At 38.8% G+C, this 23,275-nt stretch overlaps 2 protein-coding genes and 1 pseudogene across 8 annotated transcripts; 2 read left to right on the top strand and 1 right to left on the bottom strand.

Moving 5' to 3' along the window:
• The first annotated feature begins 216 nt into the window (after nt 1–216).
• On the top strand, nt 217–893 carry LOC308491513 (peptidyl-prolyl cis-trans isomerase FKBP3-like; annotated as a pseudogene). The gene has a single exon. The product of its transcript is annotated as a peptidyl-prolyl cis-trans isomerase FKBP3-like (transcript).
• Nucleotides 894–1,936: 1,043 nt separating this feature from the next.
• LOC308491621 (uncharacterized protein) lies at nt 1,937–7,918 on the bottom strand. 4 transcript variants are annotated; one of them, XR_013992384.1, is made up of 3 exons: nt 7,692–7,918; nt 5,751–5,900; nt 1,937–2,924 (listed from the first exon to the last, which is right to left on the bottom strand). XR_013992384.1 is itself a non-coding variant. In XM_081035484.1 (3 exons), the coding sequence occupies exon 3, from the start codon at nt 2,896–2,898 to the stop codon at nt 2,212–2,214; it is 687 nt and encodes a 228-aa protein (XP_080891610.1). In that variant the 5' UTR covers nt 2,899–2,924; nt 5,751–5,820; nt 7,692–7,820; the 3' UTR covers nt 1,943–2,211. The 4 variants fall into 4 exon arrangements, 2 of the variants coding, with proteins under 2 accessions (XP_080891610.1, XP_080891609.1); XM_081035484.1 differs by having other exon boundaries at nt 1,943–2,924; nt 5,751–5,820; nt 7,692–7,820; XR_013992385.1 differs by having other exon boundaries at nt 2,037–2,924; nt 7,440–7,706.
• A 97-nt stretch (nt 7,919–8,015) lies between these two features.
• YIPF5 (Yip1 domain family member 5) lies at nt 8,016–22,949 on the top strand. 3 transcript variants are annotated; one of them, XM_081035481.1, is made up of 6 exons: nt 8,016–8,141; nt 8,686–8,805; nt 16,255–16,427; nt 17,263–17,408; nt 19,232–19,413; nt 20,748–22,949. In XM_081035481.1, exons 2-6 carry the CDS (start codon nt 8,696–8,698, stop codon nt 20,908–20,910), a joined length of 774 nt encoding a protein of 257 aa, XP_080891607.1. In that variant the 5' UTR covers nt 8,016–8,141; nt 8,686–8,695; the 3' UTR covers nt 20,911–22,949. The 3 variants fall into 3 exon arrangements, with proteins under 3 accessions (XP_080891607.1, XP_080891608.1, XP_080891606.1); XM_081035482.1 differs by having other exon boundaries at nt 8,039–8,141; nt 8,686–8,801; nt 20,748–22,618; XM_081035480.1 differs by having other exon boundaries at nt 8,069–8,141; nt 8,686–8,971; nt 20,748–22,618.
• Nucleotides 22,950–23,275: the final 326 nt, after the last annotated feature.

Below are 23,275 nucleotides of genomic sequence, written 5' to 3'. Positions count from 1 at the left end.
ATGTGAAGCTGAGACATTTAATTTCCAGGGAGTGGGAGGGGAGTGTGTTACCATTTAGTACAAAAGTCAATTTTGGAGTTAACAGGAAGAGCTTTTAGAGAAAGTCCAGGAAATAAATGTTTATGAACCTAAAATCCACTAGTCTTTTAAGTGATATTAATCTTTCTAAAATAAAATCCTAGCAAGCATAAAGACGTGTATATAAAGCAGAGGCAGCGGGGGAAGATGGTGGCTGCCGTTCCACAGCGGGCCTGGACCGTGGAGCAGCTGCGCAGCGAACAGCTACCCAAGAAGGACATTATCAAGTTTCTACAGGACCACAGTTCAGATTCGTTTCGTGCAGAACATAAGTTACTAGGAAACATTAAAAATGTGGCCAAGACAGCTAACAAAGACCATTTGGTTACAGCCTATAACCATCTTTTTGAAAGTAAGCGTTTCAAAGGTACTGAAAGTATAAAGTGTCCCAGCAGGTGAAAAATGTGAAGCTTGATGAAGATAAACCCAAAGAAACCAAGACTGAAGAGACTCTGGATGAGGGTCCACCAAAATACACAAAACCTGTTCTTAAAAAAGGGGGTAACACCAACTACTCCAAAAAGGGAGATGTTGTTCACTGCTGGTATACAGGAACACTACAGGATGGAACTGTTTTTGATACCAATATTCAAACGAGTTCAAAGAAGAAAAATGCCAAGCCTTTAAGTTTTAAAGTTGGAATAGGCAAAGTTATCAGAGGATGGGATGAAGCACTCTTGACAAGGAGTAAAGGAGAAAAGGCTCGACTAGAGATTGAATCAGAATGGGTTTATGTAAAGAAAGGACAGCCTGATGCCAAAATTCCACCAAATGCAAAACTCATTTATGAAGTGGAATCAGTGGATATTGATTGAAATAGCAATTCTTCAGATTTAAAGACATCAGCAATGGCCTTGAAGAAGCTTATGTAAATAATTACACCTGGTTACTATTGTAAGGGAAAAGTCAACTGAAAGATTCAAGGAGTTGAGTTAGAACTTGTTTACTTGAACCCCAACTTTTAAAAAATGTAATCCGTTATAAATCCCTGAAGTTTAAAATATTTTACTACTGTTGTGTAAAATACTGGTTAAGGAGAACTCATTTTCCTTTTACCTCATGTTGTAAACTAAAAGGTTCAATAAAAATTTACCCAGCACCTTGGAAAAAAAAAAGACATGTGTATATATACTTCCAGAGGAAAAAATTCATTATCTCAGACAGTAGGGGATTTGTGAATGTCATTCAATTCTGCAAATTTAGGACTGCAGAAGAGTCAAAAATATCTTGAGTGCTTAATGTAAAATTAAAGGGCAAAAAATGTGTTTGTCTTTGACTTCCAGATCCAAATTTGCAGAATTTAATGAAAATCATGTTTGATTTCACATGCCAGTTTTAAAATAAAATCCTCCTCATTTAAGGAAAAGCATTATAATTAGTACTATAATTAGCAGTCGTAATAACAAAAAGTCAGGTCTAAGTACATGAAAAGTATTAAGGTTAAGATATAATAACCTGTTCTAATAACTATAACAGTAATCATTCATTCTTTTTAGGGAATGTGCATTCTCCAACATTTAGAAAAGAATGATACAGAGGGTGACTGGGAAAGTTATCCCTGTGAGGGATGTAAACGTCTATCACGTTGTTTTGTACACCTGAAACTAATACAAAATTAAAAGTATAAATAAATAAAAATAAAAAGGGTATACTGCTGCTGCAAAGGGGTGACAGTAAGCCAGGACCCAACACTCCTACACGGTCACCTCTCTCATGTCTAGTGACTCATCTCCTACTCAGATGAGACATTGTTATTATCAAGGCATTAATGTGAAAATCAGATCAAATGACAAATTAGAATTCTGTAGGTAAGATGTGTATACTCTAAGAGACAATACAAAATTAAAACAATTTTTTTCAACCAGTTAATCTTTTAGTCGACACAGCTTTGTTTTTTCTGTACATAGATCACAAGGTAAATATTTTTGCAGCTTTACAAAAATGGACTAATGCCATATATATGGTTTTGCAATCTTTTATTTTTTAGTTTTACAATGCACCGTAGACATTTTTCCATGCAATAAATGAAAATCTGCTGCTGAAAGAGGGCTGCAGCTGGATAATGAAAGTGACCCTAAAGCAAAACATTAGCCTAAGGTTACAGCTCAGGGCCTGGCAAATGCCTGGGGGACACTACACAAAAGGAATGTCTTCAAAGCCCCTTTGTGGGGCCCTGCAGCCACCCCTGAGCTCCCTTGGGCCCCTTGGGTGGAAGGGATCCTGTAAGCTTTTTTGCATCCACATAAACCCCCCCAATTTCTGTCTGGTTTTCTTCACCTCATCTTCTACCCTAGCCATCTCATCAAATTCTCTTATCATCTCCTCATTGCTCAAATGCATATCATGTATGGCCTCCTTGTATTCCTTGAGGCACTGAGCCAGCCCCTTGTTGGTTTTTCTTTTAGCTTTCTTGGGTATATCATCCCCAGCTGGGCGCTTCACTGCAGCCCTTGGTTCACTGGCTGGTTGTTCTTCCTCTTTTGGCTTTCCCTCATTCTCTGGTTCTCCCTCATTCTCTGGATTTCCTTCTTCTTTTGGTTTTCCCTGGCTCTCCAGCTTCCCCTCGCCCTCTGGTTTTCCCTCGCTCTCTGGCTCTCCCTCTTCTTTTGGTTCTCCCTCCTCTGGCTTATCCTTATCATTAAGTATTCCCTCATCTTCTGCCTTTCCCTTGTTTTCTATCTTTTCCTCCTTTTCTAACTTCTCCTTGTCTTCCAGAGTACAAGCCATTTCTGGCTTTCCCGCATCCTGTGGCTGTTCTTGGTTTTCCATCTTTACTTGGTTCTCAGGTATTGCTTCACTTTCATTGCTGAGTTTGTCCATGTTGAGATGTCCCCCTCCACACAAACCTGAAAGAACCGGGAGCAACAATTAGGAGCTTGCAGATGGCTCAGGGTGAGACAGCAGCAGAGGGCGGGTACCTGGACTGGTCAAAACAAGAATGTTTTAAGTTTGTATTTAAATTTGTCTGGCTTAAAGCTCCCAGAGCAGCAATGTCTAGCCCTAGAAATACTGTTTTCTATTTTTAACATGACATTATAACAGCAAAGAGTTAAACTGTAATGATAAGCAGTGGTAGCTTGAAGGGTCTGTAACTGAGAGGGTCATGAAGAATTCTAATCGAAAAATATAAAAGGTAAATTGCCTAAAGAAAGTGTAATAACTTACACACTTTAAGTAATATCTAGGCTACTCTCGTTAAGTACAGTAACACCTGATCCCTGTATGATTTTTAAGAAACATTATATATTAAAATTTCTATGACAATGGTTTTACACGGCTAGGACACTGCCATTTTTTTCTTTGCAAATAAACATATTTTCCACAACATAATTCATCTTATGCACTGTCTCCTGGTATATTAAATCCCATGTGTTGGGGAAGCAGAAGAAAGGGAGATAAAGCATAAAGATGAGCACATTTTCTTTAGTGTTTGGAGTATAAAACACACCAAGAAAAAACAAATATGCGTAGCACTGTTCACAATTTTCAAATACAACAGCTCCAACGTATGAGTGGTTCTTAACCTGTAGTGTCTGATACCAAAAGATATTTGTGAGACTAAAATTTACAGTGCAGACCAGCCCAATTTGGGAAATCTCGGACAGGAGATAAAGCAAGCATATTTTTAATATACTCTACTATATACATCAAAAGGCAAATAATACAGAATCTGCAGGGAAGTATCAGAGTGAATGCGTATAATTGTTGTTTGTTCCAGTTCAATCATTCTAGTTTTTTAAAGGTCCATTTAGGTTCCTAACAAAATCCTATCGTTTCTGTAGCTACATAGATTCAGCAGTAATAACTGGCAACATTCGCTGAATACTTAGCACTCAGGCACCAATACTTCCATGCGTTATCTCACACATGCCTCCCTGCAGACACGTAAGACGAGTACTGGCATTGTCTTGGTCTTGCACGTGGGAAACGTGAGGCACAGAGACATTAAGTGACCCACTGAAGATCCATGGCTAGTAAGCGGTAGAGAATGTAAATCCAGGCAGGGGCTCCAGAACACGCACCCTTAACCACTACCATTAATTAAATTACATGATTAAGATGAGGTGAACTTGAAAATTAGGTGATTTGTCATGTGCCCAATGGGAAGATTACAAAAATAATTTTTTTTATCAACTTGAATATATACACATTTGGGTATGTAGACACGATTTATGCACGTATATGCACATCATTATATATATATTATGTATACATAATGATTTCTATACATATGTAAAAATCACATTTTAGGTAAAGTAGTATATTCATTAGAAATATTGCCTTTTTCCATAATGAATCAGGAGCGAGACAGTCTGGGTTCAAACCTCAGGTCTAGTATTTCCTAGATTAACGATGTTTGACAAGTTATTTAATGGTTCTCTCCTCAGTTTCATCATGTATCAAATATACAGTACCTACCACATTGGGTTGTTAGGAAAGTAATTGAGTTAAAAGGTGTGAAGTGCTTACAGTAATAATGCCTGGAATGTACTAAGTATACACAGGTGTTATGTTTTTCAAATGCTTCACTTCCACCTTTGGCAGGAAAGGTTCTGCCATCAACACAGCGCAGTCCTCTGATGCTGTTTTTCACACTATCCCTTCTGTTATTTGAGATATAGAACTTCCAGTACTGTCACTGAAATTCTAATTCCCAACCACAGTATCCATTCACCTAATAGTAAAAATGTCTTTACTTGTTATTTAAGAGGGTATTTGTGATTTCTACAATGAAAATAGAGCACTGCTTTAAAAATTATTTTTAAAAGATTTGTTTTTTGGCAACATGATTCACTTACAATATTGAAATCAAAGTCCCAAGGTTAATTATTAAATTGGGATAACTTTCTTTGCCTCTTAAAAACCAGTTGTCCAAAAGCATCCAATGATGCTACAGGCAAATCTGTCTTCTCCAAATAATAATTTACTGTTCAAAATAAAATAATTGAAATAACAGAAGGAGAATTTGATAAGGAAACTTCCTAAGGAATAAAGGGTAATTTGGGGGAAATATAATTGTTATATTTGGGACATGAGGTTACATAATTAATATTCAGGGGAAGTAGAAACAGATCTTTGGCATGTACAATGGTATTAACCATAATTATTGGGTTTCATTGTGGATTTTGACATGATATGCTTACAGCTACCAAATTCTCAGCTTATTTCATACTTGTGGATATAGCTAAAAGTCGGGGACAACTACCCATGCTCTAACCATAATTTTCAGGCACAAGTCCCTGTGACATATTTACTATAAAACAGAGGTGAAAAAGGCAATTCTAAGATATTTAAGTACAATTTCACTGCCACCCTAAACATTTTTTTTTGCATTTGTGAAGTATGTAAAAGTTAGCGGGCATACTAGCATGATTGTAATTAAAAGGTATTACATGTGATTAAAATGTTGCTTCTTTTTTTGTTATAAGTTTGGTAATTGACCTACTAGATTCCAGGGAAAGACTGGGCAGCTGTTACAAGCCCACCTCGTGTTCCATCATCTCTTGACCTGGTTGAGGCTTTCAACTCCTAATGAAGCCAGTTCAATGACTCAACAGAGGTCAGAAGTACATTTACCAAGTACTCCAGTTTCCTTTACTATAACTTGCTGGAGCCTGTCCAGGGGCGGGAGAAAAAAAGAAAAGAAAAACGTTTCCAAAAGAAAGGCCTACCTGACTAGCCCCGGAATTGACTGATCAGCTCAAAGTCCCCAAGGGGCTTCTTGGCAGGATACCTTGGCTTCTGTTTCAAAGCCAAACAATGTGTTAGATTTAATCACGTTAAGTCAATTTTCTTGCTTGGCTTCTCAATTGAGGCAGGGGCTGGAGAGGAAAGAAAAATCCAGTAAATACGGCAACTGATTTCACAGACAGAAGCAATTGAATAACATCTATATCCAACAATTCATTGCTAAGTAGCTAATTTTTTTTTCTTTTTTAATTAAATTTATTGGGGTGACAATTGTTAGTAAATTTACATAGATTTCAGGTGTACAATTCTGTATTACATCGTCTATAAATCCCATTGTGTGTTCACCACCCAGAGTCAGTTCTCCTTTCATCACCATATATTTGAAAGTAGCTAATTTTTAATGCTTACATTCTTGTATTTTATTCAAATTTGAGAGTAATATTTTTTTTCGATAGGAAGAACTGAAGAAACGAGAGAGACCGGAATTTTTTTTTTTCCAACCATAAGGTCAATAAGTAGATAAAGCAATAGATTATCGCATATTGTTGACAACTAGAAACTCAGCTTTCTAGGTAACATGGCTTATAGAGAGTACAATCCTGTAATTTGTACTCGGGGATATTTTTGAGAGTGAAAAGGAAACAACACTAATTATGCCGGAACAATCAGGCATAAAATGGGACAAAGGGCTGTCTGCAGCAAATCAACGTATACGGTCAGTTTGCCTCGAGCTGTGCAGGTGGTACCACATCAATACATTCTAAGATGATTTGTCAAAGGTGGTAAATAAAATGTGTGGATGCGCAATTTAAGAAATTCTCCGACATAGTAGAAAAACCTCAACTGCCTATTCACGTCTAGAGCACAGTCCTTGGTTTTCTGGTTCGTTGCGTCCTTTTGCTGTTGCTCTTGTTGTTTCGAGGGGAGTATTTTTTTTTTTTTATTTTACTTTTACTCGTTTGTTTCATTTCAACCGGTGGAATGTTATCATTCCTTTGGAAACTGGTGCCAGAGCAGCGGCGCGGGGGCTCTGGTTCCGCCAGACAAGGGCAGGGCGGACGGTACAAATTTCAGTGCCAGAAATCCCGAAGGTAGTTCTGCTCCTTGACTGAGGATACCGCGGCGGTCAGGGGTCCTTCCCTTGGAGAAAGTGACTCGACACGAGAGCCACAAACACCTTTTTGTGTGTGTGTTTGTGTTTAAAGCAAGCAGCCCTCGCGTCCGCCCCCCCGCCCCCCGCCCCCCCGTCCCCCTCCCCCCCGCCCGTCCCCCTCCCCCCCGCCCGGGCCCCGGCCCGCCGCCCCTGCCCGCACCCCTTTGTGGCCTCGCGCGCCGGCCCCGCCACCACCCGGCCGCACGCAGGCCCGCGGCGCCCAAGCCCGGAGGCCGCCCACGGGGCGGCGTGAAACGCCGGGAGGCCGCCGGCGTCGGGCGGCCGGTCAGCAGACACGGCAGCGCACAGGGCAGCGCCGCACAACAAAGAGCCACGCGGCGCCGCCGGCCTCCCGTCCCCCCACCGCGGCCCCGGCCCCGGCCCCCCCGGCGCTCGCCGCCGCCGCCCCCCCACCCCCCGGCCCGTTTCCGGTGCCCCCCGTCTCTCCAGTCACCCCCTGATCCCCCCCCTTCGCCTAGCGGCTCTCCGGACTCTTAACCCCACATAAACACTACACCTTTCCAGACAATGACGGCGCACACGACAACGTCAGGAGCAGCTTCCCGCGTGTGTGCGTGTAGCTGATCACCTCCGCCTTCACCCACGCGCGGGGGGCGGCCCCCTCGGCCTCGCACTCACTCGTGTCACCCCAGGAACCCCCGCAGGCAGCCCAGCCAGCGCTCACGTTGCCTCCCATGTCGTTACACGGACATTTCACCGCCTCACGTACACCAGGGGACTAACACAGACACCAAACGACGCGCCTTACCACACAGCCTGAATCACAGGGAGTCCAGAGAGAGCGAGGCTCGGCACTTCGCGGCTCAGGAGGCAGGCTCCGTCCGTTCCGCTTCGGCACTCGCACGTCTCCCTCCAGGCCCTCCTTCTCCTCAGGAATTCTCCTTCCTCCCAAACGGTGACCAACAATCACTGCGCCTGTGCGCTTCCGTCTGCACCGCTTAAACAGCTACCGGAAGTAATTCCCCTCTTCCCATTGGTCGATACTGCGCATGCCCCAGCGTCAGGCTCTCCCCCCTCCCCCCCACCGTCTGTGCTCAACCGCGAGAGCAAAATCTGCCAACACGCCTGCGCGAGCGAGTGTGCCCCGGAAGCAGTTCTTTGGCCTGTAACACGTAGCAACCCGGCCAGTTCAGAGTCTTAAGCCGAGGGTGGGGCTTAGTTGGGGCTGCCGGAGCTACTGCCACCGCCTTTGCTTTTGGTGAGTGACCCCGGCCCGTGGCGCACTGTCCGGCTTTGCCCGGTACCTGTGCAGCGCGGCTTATTGCCACCTGTCGGCTCCGCGCCCGGTCCTTTCCTCGGACGCTCGTTCCCTTCCGAGCCCTTGCCGGGACGCGGCCCCTGCACCGCAGGCGCGGCCTCAGGGGAGCCTGCACTTACCTGGCAGGCCCAGGCCGCATTTTGCCAGGTGGCAGCGGAGTTGTCAGTTGTCCAGTCCCGCCCCGAGGTGCGGAACCGCCTTTGTGGTTGCCACTTGCGGCCCCCTGGAACCCCTCCTCCCGCGCCCCTGCTCCTAGCCCGGGGCACATCAGTACCTCGAAGCGGAGGTGTCTCCCCAGGCCTTGCCTTAGAGAGTAGGCATTGCCTTGGCGCCCTCGGCCCCGGCCCACCCTCCGCGCGCCGCTTCCCAGAATCTCCGGAGGAATACGGGCTGCCTCCTGGGGGGTGGGCTTACGCCGAGGCTCGGGCACGCGTCGACCGGGACCCGGGCGTGAGCGCTACTTGCCCCTTCTCTTCTGTTGCAGACCGTTTGCAATGTCAGGCTTTGACAACCTGAACACGGACTTCTACCAGACAAGTTACAGCATCGACGACCAGTCCCAGCAGTCGTACGATTATGGAGGAAGCGGAGGACCCTACAGCAAGTAACTTTTCACCTTTGGCACTGTATTCAGTCGCGATGGCCGGGAAGTCGTGGTATCCAGAATGCTCGGTGCTGCCCAACGCTGGCTGTGTGAACGTGACCCTTTCCGGGAATGTGATTTTCCCGTCCCCTTCCTTCCCCTGGAGAGGTCTGGGACCCGGCTGGAGGTTTGCAGGGCCCGCCCTGTTTAGAGTGTGATAGCTTCCGCAGTACCCGCCGCGGTGCTGTGGGGGGCACAGTGGGTTGCTGAAGAACTTTCTCTAGTGAAAGTGTTTCTGCCTCGTCTCAGGTACAGGTAGGAGTTCAGGTACCCAGAAGACAGGCGGTTTAGTCCGCGGGACCAGCTCAAAATTACAATCCTTTAATGGTGTTTTTTTTTTTAGTAGTCACAATAGTCCAGCTTTGAGACTTTGTCAACATTAATTGAAAGTGCTCAGTGACACTAGGTAACAGTGCAAGCTGCCTGTTATGAACCATCGGGTGATTTTCATAGAGCAGTTGATGGTCATTTTTATTGTTAAAGCCAAAGCGTATGGTCCGTGCACACAAGTTGCCAGTTGCAGAAAAAGGGGCACTCAACACCTTTCAGTCTTGAACTGTTTAAAAAAAAAATGATTTTTTAACTAATCCCTGGTATTTGCGGCAAAAATACAGTAACTGAAGGTTTTCTACCAATCTCCTCTAGGACATCGTACCGTACCTACGTTTCTTAGGCCCTTAAAGATAATCTTATCAGTTTCCTCTACAGTGAAGCAGTTTCCTATATCTCGGTTGCTTAACCTTTTTTAGATGGTCCGCTACCCTTTTGAGAATTTAATGAACTCTGGGTGGTGAACACACAATGCAATATATAGACAGTGCATTATGGAAATGTACACTTGAAACCTATATAATTTTACTAACCAGCGTCAGCCCAACAAATTTAATTTAAAAAATCTAATGAAAACTATGGGCCTATTTCTGAGAAACGTGCATGCACTCAGACATCCCACATAAATGTGCATATAACTTCAGACAGTTGATGTATCATCTGATGTTCGTCTACGGGCCGCAAATTAAAAACCTCATGAAGACTGTCCCAGGATGAGGGCAAGGAATGAGTGCACCCAGTCAGTCTGAGAGAAACGTGTAGTACTGGAACATCTTTGAATTAATAAATCTGAATGAAAGTGCCCAAGAATTTAAAAAACAAAGCAGAAATCAAATTCAGACCCATAGTCTGGTCTGTCTTGGATAGGTTATGCTATTTACAACCTATCCCTTGAATCTGCTTACTTTAATATATTCTAACGCTTTTTCCCCCTCCCTAAAACTTAACACAGTGAACTATAGGAGTGAGCATGTAAAAAATTCTGTAAGTCACGTTCTTCCTTTCCGTGAAATTCTCAACTACATATCATTGAGGATTTGTCTCTTTTGGTCAGTCAATTGGGCAGAATTAGAAAAATCATGTTGAGAAATTTTCATTCATTTATTTACCTAAATATATATTTTTTGTGATTGTCCTGTGTATGAAAGGGCAAATGAATATAAGATTGGACACAGTGCAGCCATAGGGCTTTGGAAAATCTGCTCTGGGTGCAGGCCTGTTTTTAACTAAATTATGTTGATGTTTGGAAAAGCAGAACTATTCCATTTAGACTGTAACCTCCTAGGTTTATCTGTCTCTGCCTTTCTTTCCTATTCTGTCCATGTTGGCATCACTTAAAGGTGTAACTTGTCATTCCACTTACCTCATTTCAGTTTTCCAGAGCAGTTTAGATATTCTCTGGCTAACTATTCTCACAATTCTATTCCAACCAAATTGTGTACCAGTAAGCATTGCTTCAGTGCTAGTAAAGATGTTTTGTTCCAGGTGCTAATGTAAGCATTACTGCCATTTAACGAATATTGGTTTATAGATGATGCTTAGGAAAGCAAAACGCCTAATGTAGTAGCAGTAATAGCTGGGTTTCTGAGGGTTTTTTAATTTTTTTTTTTTTTACTTTGTAGTTCACTCTGGCTCCTTTTTTATTTATTTATTTTTATATTTATTTTTTATTTTTTTTATTTTTTGGGGGTGGGGGATTTTATTGGGAAAGGGGAACAGCATTTTATTGGGGAACAGTGTGTACTTCTTCCAGGACTTTTTTCCAAGTCAAGTTGTTGTCCTTTCAGTCTTAGTTGTGGAGGGCGCAGCTCAGCTCCAGGTCCAGTTGCCGTTGCTAGTTGCAGGGGGCGCAGCCCACCATCCCTTGCGGGAGTCCAACCAGCAACCTTGTGGTTGAGAGGACGCGCTCCAACCAACTGAGCCCTCTGGGAGCTCAGTGGCAGCTCAGCTCAACGTGCAGTGTTCAATCTTAGTTGCAGAGGGCAGAGCCCACCATCCCTTGTGGGACTGGAGGAGTTGAACTGGCAGCTCCTCCCACTGGTTGAGAGCCCACCAGAGCATGTGGGAATCCAACCGGCAGCCTTCAGAGTTAAGAGCATGGAACTCCAACCGCCTGAGCCACCAGGCCGCCCCGTCTGAGTTTTATTAAAAAAAAAAAAATTGGCCTCTTCTAATTCTATATGTGCCTTCAATTAGATCTGCAACCTAATTAATGGCATTTTAAATGTACATCTCCGTTTATCAAATAATATTTTGTTTGTATTGCTAATTTGGTAACAAAGATCAGCTGTTGATGAAAATCTAGGTTCGACTAGCATGTGACTTGGATTGTCGTCAAGTTTGACTTATTATTAGTCTATAGTTTTGCATTTCCCCTATGAAGTCAGCTTTAACATTTTACATAGTTTCCTCTATGGGTACTTTATAAGTATCATTCATATATTCATACAAAAACAACAATACAAAAATACACAGAAAACAAAAATACAAAGAAAAAATTAAGAGCTGTTTGATCTTAATCTGTTGAGTTTTATGAATGTCATATTTGGACAGGACCCACACTGTATTCTAGATATGCCTATAAAATGCATACTAATACCAATTACATAATTTTTTTAAAGTGTTGAAAGCTGGAATGTTTTTTTCATCTTTGACTTAACAGATGATACCTTTATGGACTATCTAAGGATTTTCATGAGCTGAAGTAGCCAACCCAATATGTTAGGAGGCTTTGTGTTTGTTGTTGGTACTGAATGCTACAGCAGGTTTACTACGATTATCTGCTGTTCTTTCTGCTGTTAAAAGGTTGATTTAGCCTATAAAGATCGCGTCTACTATGCTGTGTTTTAATTTAAAACTAGCAGGGGTGACTCAGGAATTTTCCTGACCAAGTCATGCCAGAAAAGGAAAATAGAAAAATTCTATGGTATTCTTTCTCACCTTGAATCTTGAAGAAGGAAAAATAGTGCCACCTTTGAAACTGTGATTCGCTTGCTGCATTTCTCTTCCTGATGTGAGATTTATGAGTCTGTCTCAGGGATTCCAAAGTGTGGACTGCAGACCCCAAAGAGTCCTTGAGACCTTTCAGAGAGTCTTGAAAGTCAAAACTATTTTTATTACAAGACTAAGACACACTGATAATTGGAAAAGCAGTGATTGGTAAAACTGCTGGTACCTGAACATGAATTAAGACAATGGCATCAAATTGTTCTAGTAATCATTGTATTCTTCATTGCCACGCACTTGTTGGTGGGTTGGGGGAATCAATTTCATTTAAGGGTGCCCTTGAGGAAGCAGTAAGAATTATCATTTTATTATATTCTGACTCTTGAATACACACATTTTAAAAATATTTTCTGTGAGAAAGACGGAAACAGTCATAAAGCACTTCAACGTCATACTGAAGTACAATGATTATCTCTAGGAAAAGCCCCTGTGCGATTTGTCTCAAACTCAATCAGCCGCGATTTGTCTCAAACTCAATCAGCCGCTTTCTGATGGAAACTATTTTTATTGGGAAGAACAACTGACCTACAAATTATGGTTATTCAGTCTTGAGTATTTGGCAGATATTTTCTCAAAAATGAATGAAGTGAGCCTGTTAAATCAAGGAAAACAATTAATGGTATGTGTGGCCAATGATAAAATTAGAGTTTTCAGCAAAAATGAGGATTTTGGAAAACTTGCATCCATAACTTTCAACTTATCCGTTTCCCAGTAATTCACCATTTTTTTTCTGATGAGATCAGTACTGATAGTAACAAATGTGATTTTTAAATTTATGTATTTATATTAAATGTGTCAATATTTGGAAAATCTGCATAACTCATACTAACATTTTCTAAATGACCAATGTATGATTTTACAAGTTGTACATGAGTAAAGAAAAGATCCGTTCAAAGTGCAAAACGGATGTATTCTAATGCAACAGTATAAAAATTTCATTCGTATTGCTCCAGTTTCCATGTTGCAACTTAAAACAACTACCACTTTGCTTTGAATTTTAATATAGTATCAAAAGGAATATTCATAATCTGAAAAGGTTCTTAAAAATACTCAGTTTTCCAGTTGCAAGTCTGCAACACTAAATTTTCTTCAGATACTTCAACTAAAACAAATATATCAAAACAGATTGAATGCAGAAGCAAGATAGAAGAATTTTTAGCTATCTTCTGTTAAACGAGACATAAATGAGATTGTTAAAAATATAAGCATGCCATTTATCTCAGTAACTTTTTAAAATTAATTTTTAATAAAAATGTTTATGATAGCATGTAATAGGTTTATCATTACTTTAAATGAGTTAATAAATATTTTAACGTTTCTCAGTTTTAATTTCTAATATAAATATTGATGAATATAACCACCATAAAAAACATACGAGATTCTCAGTAATAAAGTTTAAGAGTATAAAGGGATCCTTAGAGTTTGAAAATCACTGATCTGTACCATTCTTTTTGGTTTTTCTATTGCATATACATTCACATTTATATTTTCTCTCTCGTCCCCCCACCCCCCGTGAGGAAAAATAAAATACAATCTGTTTATGCAGATTGTAGAAACCTTCATATGGCGCTTTTCTAGCTGTTTCATAAACTCAGATGGGGATTTAGGATATATCCAAACAGAGATCACCACAATAACGTATTGTATTAAATCAGAAAATGTGAGTTTTTGTCTTAGTTCAGTCAGCTACCCCTGTGGGGTATGTGTGTATGTGTATAAATAAATAGAAATCAACATATTTGCATAGCAAAATGAATGGGGAAATGCATTTACAGAAAAAATATTACAGTGTTTCTGTAAAGTAGGATTTGGGAGTGATTTTTATTACAGTTGTTAAGAGTTGGAGTCAAAAAGTCTAGTTTTTAATCTACCACATGGGCAAATCGTTTTAATCCAAATATCAGTTTCCACATCTTTATAATGGGAAGGATGATAAAATCAACTTCTTTGAGTTGTAATGAAGATAATATGAAATAACTCACATTAAACACTTACAGCAGTGCTTTAACAGTAATCTTCAAAAAGTTCATTAGTTATGGTTTTGTATATTATCAGTAGTTGATAGATACCTATATATTACATATAACATTTTAGAATTAATTTTAATAAATATTAAATGTACATCATTTTTAAAGGTACAAAAGTTTATAACGTGAAAATTAAGTCTTCTGTTTCCTGTTCCCAGGTCCCTTTACCTATATAATGATATATATAGGTATATATATATATGTAATATATATATATATATATATATACATATGTAATATCCTAAAAAGCACAGTCACAATGGGTGTATATGATATATACTATTCTGAACATTGGGTTTTTTCTTTCCACTGAATATTTCTTGATTATCATTCCTTATCAGCACACATACAACTGTCTCATTTCCTTTAACAGGTACATAGTAATCTATGCCCACATCACAACTTATTTACTATAGTTGTTTCCTTTGTTATCTGTTTTTTGCTATTAAAATAATGCTTCAGTGAATTCTATATTATTATATAGCCAGCAAAATAAATAGTGGGTTTTTTTTTCAGTATGGATTGGACTAGTGTGGTGAGTCTTGAGAACCCCATTGGAATTTCCAGAAGGTTATGTATGTGAGATTGAAAATTTATCATTGTTTTGATTTGCTTCTAATCATGATGTTCAATTAAAAATTTAGATTTATTTTAAAATCTCAAATAGCATTAATGGAGGTCATTAAATTTTTATATTTATCTAAAAGGGAACTATAAAATTTTAAAAGGTAATTAGACTAAAAGCTCTCTAAGTCTTCTCAGCTCTCATTTTAAAAATATCTTACTTTTAAAGTAATTACTTCTGTATTTCTTACTATGTAATTAGATTGGTCCCATTGATAGATGTCATATTTTTTCAGAACATGGTGAAACAATTGTTTAAAGATACTACTTCAATATCCTTCTGTTCCCTGTTTTCATCACTAACGTAGCCATGGTAAGGTCTCTCCCTCTAAAATGCAGGATTTTAGCACATACCAAATGAAACAATAGGTGTACAACTACTTTGAAATATTAAAAACACTATTCCGGGCTGGCCCAGTGGCTCAGGTGGTTGGAGCTCTGTGCTCCTAACGCCAAAGGCTGCCAGTTCGATTCGCACATGGGCCAGTGGGCTCTCAACCACAAGGTTGCCGGTTCAACTCTTCAAGTCCCGCAAGGGATGGTGGGCTCTGCTTCCTGCAACTAAGGTTGAACATGGCAGCTGCGGCTGAGCTCCAGGATGGCTCAGTTGGTTGGAGCCCGTCCTCTCAACCACAAGGTTGCTGGTTAGGGTTCGACTCCCGAAGGGATGGTGGGCTGCCCCCCCTGCAACTAACAACAGCAAGTGGCCCTGGAGCTGAGCTGTGCCCTCCACAACTACTATTGAAAGGACAACAACTTGACTTGGAAAAAATCCTGGAAGTGCATACTGTTCCCCAATAAAGTCCTATAAAAAAAATATTCAAATTCAAGGCATACTAATAAGGTTTTGTTATATCCAGAAGCTTTCACAAAAAAAGAAGCTTGATTTTTCCACGCTGGTTTGAAATTGATGGTTGTTCTTAAAGACATTTACCCACTTATAAAAAAACAACGTACTACAAAGAGTAAAGAAGAATGATTTTTTTCATTCAATAGAGATCCAAATTACAATGGAAAATGACAACGTACAAAGTCTCTCATCCTAAGTTTTCATTCATAGTTCTTAGAGATAAATTTTACTTCACAGCTATCTTTATATTATATATACTCACTAAGGGGGAAAATAGACAAGATTTTTAATTTTCATTTGTTGGCCTAATGTTTAAAGGTTGAATAATTTATAAAATGCTCAAGTGGTGCATGAGTGAGTGGTGGCATCATCAGGAAGATTCTCTATAAAACACAGACTACTTATTGTAATAGATAATCAGCTTGGTTCTAGTAATCATTTCAGCCATCATTTACAAAAACTGGCAAAGTACATATCCTAGGAATTGCATGACTAAGATTTTCTGGCTGTCAGGGATATCAGCTGTTGGGGGTTGACGTAATTCTGAGAAATGTCACTTACTTTGATTTGCAGACCGTATCCTGGCTATGACTACTCACAGCAAGGGCAGTTTGTCCCTCCGGACATGATGCACCCACAACAGCCGTACACCGGGCAGATTTTCCAGCCTGCTCAGACGTACACTCCAGCCACTCCCCAGCCCTTTTATGGAACCAACTTTGAGGATGAGCCACCTTTATTAGAAGGTAGGGTTGGTTGCAACATCTGATCGTACTTTATAGTATCCAGCTGGTCAGTGAAAATAAACCTTAGTTTGGAGAAGTTGTACTTTCCTTTAAAAGAATAAGGTAGAAATGTTTTCTAAGTAACCCATTTTGAACAGATTGTGTATAAACCACATTGAGCCAGAGGAGAACAGATTTTTAATAGATCTTTAAAAGTGATAATAAGATATATCAATATATTAGCATTGACTTTTACTTCATATTATCAATTAAAACCTATCAGTGGAAGAAATGAAAGGGAATAACATGGTATTGATTAGTCACCATGGAAATAAGCTGACAAAACTAGTAACATCCCTGTAAAGGATGGTGGTTTTCAAATTGTATTCCAAAACCCTAGAGCAGTAGTTTAGAACATTTTTTTTTTAGTGCGATATCCTTTGAGAGTCTAATGAAAGCTATGTATACGCTCCTTAGAAAAATGCACACGTATGCATAGAGACATACTTTTGTATAAAATTTTGTGGGGCCTCCAGGTGTTCCTGAAGCCCCAAGTAAAGGATCCCTTACTATTAGCCCTGCTCTTATAGTCTTTTCTATGCAGTACTAGCTGACAGTGTCTGTGCCATCATATTCATACCATTTTCTAACACCAGACCGGAAATCGGATATCTGTGGAATAAACACCACAGTCAAAGAAGACTGGTGTTGAGGACTAATCCAAATAATAGCTGGTATTTCTGGATCATCTTTTGATGCTGAGTGTTTCATTTTGTCTCCTGTTCTAGCATAGATTCTGGTAAACTAAAGGTATATTCCAAGTCCTAATTGACTTCCTTATTTTCTTTTCCTTCAGAATTAGGTATCAATTTTGACCACATCTGGCAAAAAACACTAACAGTGTTACATCCATTAAAAGTAGCAGATGGCAGCATCATGAATGAGACTGATTTGGCCGGACCCATGGTTTTTTGCCTTGCCTTTGGAGCCACTTTGTTACTGGTAAGATTTTAGTTTCAACTCTCAGTGTGAAATTACAGAACAATCTTTAAATGTTCCACCAAGAGCCATTTATGAGATTGCTTATACATCAAGTCTTTGATGTGTTTTGAATAGTATTGAGTTGCTTGAATTTATAGCTATTCATCACTTCTCCATTGATAATAATACAGTATGTTAAGAAATCACTTCTTGTTCCAAGAAGTGGTCCAATTGTTAGGGGGAAACAAAAAATACATAATAAATAACGTGTGGCTTTGTTTCTTCATCAAAATTCCTTCTTTTAAGAGATTGACAAAATTTTTTAGTCTATTGCTTTTTTTTTTTTTTTTTTTAGTTTAAATATCCAGACTGTGGATAGTGTTTTCTTGTAATGGTACTGGTGGTTACTTTTCTGTACATTATTTTGACTTTTAATAATTGAAATATTAAAAGACAAGAGGTTTTAGTCCCTATCCCACCTCCCTAAGAATGTTAAAGCATATTGAAAATGAAAAGTTGTAAAGACAATTGTTAATATTTTTTTAAATTTTATCTTATATCTGTACATGGATAGAACATGGGGTTTTTAGTTAGAAAAGCTGGGCATGAGCTCCATGCTTCTACTCTCTCTTTGAAGAAGTCTTTTAATCTCCACTCCTTCTGATAGACAATTCTTTGCTTGTCCCCTAACAAGATTGTTTTGGACATTAAGCAAGACAGGATATGTGAGAACACTTTGAGAAGTTTAAAGCACTGTGCAGGCATGAGATTTTATTATTACATGAGTGACTTATCAATTATCATACAGAAGTTATGAGCCTTTCAAACTTCTGTATTCTCAATCAAATATTTACAGATAAACATTGAATCTTAACAAAATCCCAAGGAATTTTCCATTTAACGGAATTTGTGGAGGCATTCTCGTGACTGAGCTTTATGTCAAAAATCTGGCAAACCAGGAACATTTTGAAGGCTTCTCTGCAGAGTGATTTTTAATGAAAGTGTGACCTGAATACAGTGATACGATGTTTGTTCACATAACTTTACTAATGGTACTATAACTCCAATTTAGCTAACCTTAACTGTCCTGAGTGAGTGTGTGTGTGTATGTGTTTATTTTTGGTCAAAGAACTTTATAAATCAACACACAATTTGGAAAAAAAAAAGAAAAAAATATCTTCCATTATATTCCTCTTGCCTGGTTGTTACTCAATTTTCTTTTCTCTCCTTCCCACAAAACCCTGGCCGCCTGCTTATCCTGGCTTGCTTTCTCCTAGCAACTCTAACATGTAAAGCGAAATGACACAATGATTTCTGCTGTTTAAAATATCATACCTAAATATTATAGCTACATCTGTTCATGAGACTAACTTGCTCTGAGGCAGTTTTGGTGGAATTAGTTGCTTTCAAGTGATACTAGCTATTGTCCAAACATTCTGAATGACTTTCCATCTTGTCTCTAGTTTATTTGCTTAAAATCAGCCAGATTTCTTTTTAGAAATCTACTACTTTAGGTGATTGTACCACGATTTCGTATCTTTATTTGTTGAATTCCATGCCAAGCTCAGGTGCTAACTGGAAAATGAAAAAACAAATATCTTTGTGTTGGGAGGTGATACTTTAAACTTCTTAAGAGAGACATAAAAGTCAGTCTTCTCAGTGTTCTACTTCTGCGTAAAAAATAGATATCTCTGTAGACTTTGATGCTCTTAAATTGAATATCTTCTACATGTACCATTTTGGGTGAAATAAGGCCAAAAGTAACTTTTTTTTTTTTTTTTTTTTTTTTTTTTTTTTTTTTTTTTTTTTTGTCGTTTAACCTGTAATCTTTTCTTTACCCATAGGCTGGCAAGATCCAGTTTGGCTATGTATATGGGATCAGTGCAATTGGATGTCTAGGAATGTTTTGTTTATTAAACTTAATGAGTATGACAGGTGTTTCATTTGGTTGTGTGGCAAGTGTCCTTGGATATTGTCTTCTTCCCATGATCCTGCTTTCCAGCTTTGCAGTGATATTTTCGTTGCAGTAAGTACTGATTTTTATTTTGGGTGTCGATTGACCAATTCTGTATAGTAGGATTTACCTTCCCATCAGTACGAGATAAATCACTGATCCAGCAAACGTTCCTCACTTGTGAGTGAGGACTATGCTGCATGCTTCTCAGTGATGAACAGTGGAACTGAGAATAAACTTGAACGTCTTTTATACCATCTCAGCTTCTACCTATGAAAAAGAATTTCACTATTTTTGTGTTCATTTACCAGTGTCACTAAACAAATTGAACAGTGGTGATTGCTAACTTAAATATTAAGTTTATCATGGAAAAAGTGAAGTTAAAAATTACACTTACTTTCTTTTTGATATTTTTCAGATTAGACTATATCTGATTTCTTGAAGATGTTGGGCATGTAGTAGTCAATGAATAATAAACATACTCTCTATTTGTCAGTTTTTTAACTGAAAATGAAACTTTTTTTTTTGGCATAAGGCTGTTACCGGCCTATTGTGTTCTCAGATGTAGTGGTAAGCAGCTTTAAATGTGTGTGATTTTTAAAGAACTTAGGTAGGGTTAAAAAAAAAGGTGAAAATTACTGCTGATAGAGTTCCCGCTCCTGGCCAGTGTGAAGGTGCTCTCAGCAGTCAGGCTCCTCCTTGTGACACGTGCTGGACACGGCTGACCAGTGTCCCGGCTTTGTTACCCTTACAAAGCTGAAACGGAGGTTTGAAAGAAGAGCATATATCAACTATTTGATACCAGAGATTTGGCAAGATGATGGCTTTACAGTGTTCCTACTTTCGATAAAAATACTTCAGATTTCTAGTATAGAAACTGCTTCACTCTTTTCATTTGTTGAGATTGTGATATATTTACATTTGAATTCTACAGAAGATATTTTCTACTAAAACACTGGTTTCCAACCAGGGGCGATTTTGCTCCTAGGGGACATTTGGCAATACCTGGAGACAATTTTGGTTGTCACAACTGTTGGAGACAGGAGTGCTACTGGCATCTTATGGCTAGAAGCCAGGGATGCTATGAACATCCTAGCAATGCACAGAAACCCCCCTACAACGAAAGGACATCTAGCCCATACTTGAGTTGTGCGAAGACTGAGAAAGCCTGTGCTAAAAGACGCAAAATGTATTGATAAGTGAGCTTTTATCACATGGAATAATTCAGCATCTTCGAATTCACTGTAAAGTACATTTGAACATTTGGGGAGGAAATCTTGATTAGTTCTGCAGATGTCTACATGTGGATTTAAAATGCTTTTCTTTAGAATTGCTTATTGTAGTTAGTATTCTTACATAACTAATCTTTCTTTTTTTGTCCTCCTCTTTTCCCTTGTTGGTTACAGAGGAATGGTAGGAGTCCTTCTCACTGTTGGAATCATTGGATGGTGTAGTTTTTCTGCTTCCAAAATTTTCATTTCTGCATTAGCCATGGAAGGACAGCAACTTCTAATAGCATATCCTTGTGCTTTGTTATACGGAGTCTTTGCCCTAATTTCAATTTTTTGAACTGAATTTATCTGGGATGTGGACATCATTGGGCCAAATACACGAAAAGGACTTCAGACTCTTAAATTGGACCAGCAAACTGCTACAGTGCAACTCTCATGCAGATCTAACATTTGACTATTGGAACAATGGAAGTAAATGTATATCTTTTGTTCATTTTTATAGAACTTTTGAATACTGTATTGGATTTACCTGCAGTATGACTAGCTTTAAGTGTTTGTGCTTATACAAATAAGAAGTGCTATTTCTTTCCTGTTCCTGCAGCCTTTATAAAACAACTTTTTTCCTCGTAAATTATGTTTTTGATAGATTTTTATCAACTGTGGGAAACTAACCACAGAGCTGATAATTTTTCTTAACAACAACGCAGTCATAGTAAAGAAGATACTAGACTTATTGCAGAAATTTTTTTTCCAAGGAATTAGGAAAGAAAAATTGCCTGTATTCTCAAGTCAGATGCACTTCAAGCAAAAAAGTGATCCCAATGTAGAGTTTATGAGTTTGCACTTCAAAAATTTGACATTCCTTTCAATTATCTCTTGGGATTTTTGCTAAAATTTTGCGATACAAGAAGCTCACGGTCTACCTTATTGTAGACATGAAATGTGAACACCTATTCCTATAGTAGCATTGACTAAAACTACTATGACCTAGACTGGCTACATTAACGCTCATAGTTGAATCTCCATGTTTCCCAGGAAAAAAGAAAATCACTAACGTTTTCTGAGAAAAATACTTAAAATGTCTCAGTTTCAGTATTGCAGTTATCGATGTAAAGTACATTTGATGCTTATTAATTAAAATTTTCCCAGTTAATTTTAATGGTGTTGTTGAGTTTACTTTTGCTAAATCACTGTTCTCGGCGTCCTGTTTTCTTTAACTAGGGTCTGATTTTGATTTGCATTCCCAATTTATCCTAAAGTTTAAGAATAGAAGTCATCTGGTTTAGAATCAGAAAAAAGCGATTCAATGCAAAGTAGTTTACTTTGAGTTAAAACATTATTTCTGGTATTAAGTTTATTCAGTTAATATTGTTAGACTCTCTTGCCAGAGAATCTGTAAGAAACTACTGTGTCTTGTATGTTGATCATTGGCTATTTCTGAAGAAACTGCCTCTGATTCTGGACAAAGTTCAGTTATAGTTATAAGAAAGGTGCCATATGGGGAAGAAAATGTTGCCTTTCTTAAAAGAGGAAATTTTCAGACTAAAAAAGAAGTGCCAAGCTGACATAATAGTGATTCTTTTTTAGAGCGATTTTCAAAATAGTGATTTTCAATTATAAAAGGAGGTTAAAATAATAAAATATGTTTCTTACAAGAAGATCCTGATTTCTAAACTCTGGAGCCACATAAATATGTTTTTCTTCATTAAGAATCTGCTGCAGGAATACACTCATTACTAGTTAGTTTTTGGCTGGGTTTTCAAACTTACCAAATTGTTGTAGAATATTTTCATTGTGATCCTTGGATAGCATCTTTTTTTGCTGTTTTCAGTTAATTTTATAAATACAAGTCTTGTTAAGGCAAATGTAATGAGTGCCTTCTGTTAATACTATTCTTCCTACTGAACGGGGGAGATGAAGATTTGGAAATTAAATTCCCCCACTGTTGCTTAAACTTAAGACCATCACTCTTCAGCCGGGTTCCCAAAATGGATCAAATTGTTTTGTTTTTTTGCCTCCCCCACCCCCAACAAAATTTTTAGTTTAAATCAGTGTTATAGAGAGTTTTGTTCTTGGTTGTCTTTTATTTAACTCCAAATGATTAGGTCCAAAACTATTTTATATTTGTTACTCTGTCAGCACAGCTATACAGTAGAGTTGCATTTGATGGCAATTGTGTAGTTCTAGAGTTTGCTTGGTTACACGAAGAGTCACGTATATGCAAAATTTTCCTTATAAAACTCTCTTAAATCAAAAATACAGTATATGTACCCATATTTAAGCATACTCCAAAAATTGATATACTCCAAAAATTGATAAAAAGTTACTATGTGATAACTTTTTTTAGCATTGGAATAAATTTCTGTTTCTTCAGTTAATACCAGGTAGAGCATCTGACTTGCTTTTAGGGCCCATTTTATACCAAAAAGATGCATGTACCTTTAAATACTAGAGACACTGTCAGCATAGCTAACAGCGCACGAAGTGATGGTCACTGAGTAACTGAAGCTCCGGTTACTGTGTGTTATTTACGCATCCATGCGTGGGTACCAAGGATGTGTGTGGAGTAAATGTGATGTTTCCAGTGGATGTTTTCAAGAGCTGTAGAGCTAGGCTTGTAGAAGTAGGCACTCTTTTTCCAGATACAGTTATATAGATAATGAAAATTCTGTAAATCTTTTTCTAAGTTTTAATTTTTATTT

Source organism: Rhinolophus hipposideros (assembly GCF_964194185.1).
Source record: "Rhinolophus hipposideros genome assembly, chromosome: 23".
Classification (NCBI taxonomy): domain Eukaryota; kingdom Metazoa; phylum Chordata; class Mammalia; order Chiroptera; family Rhinolophidae; genus Rhinolophus; species Rhinolophus hipposideros.
Note: the sequence above shows the minus strand (reverse complement) of the source record. Positions and strands in the feature narration are given on the sequence as shown.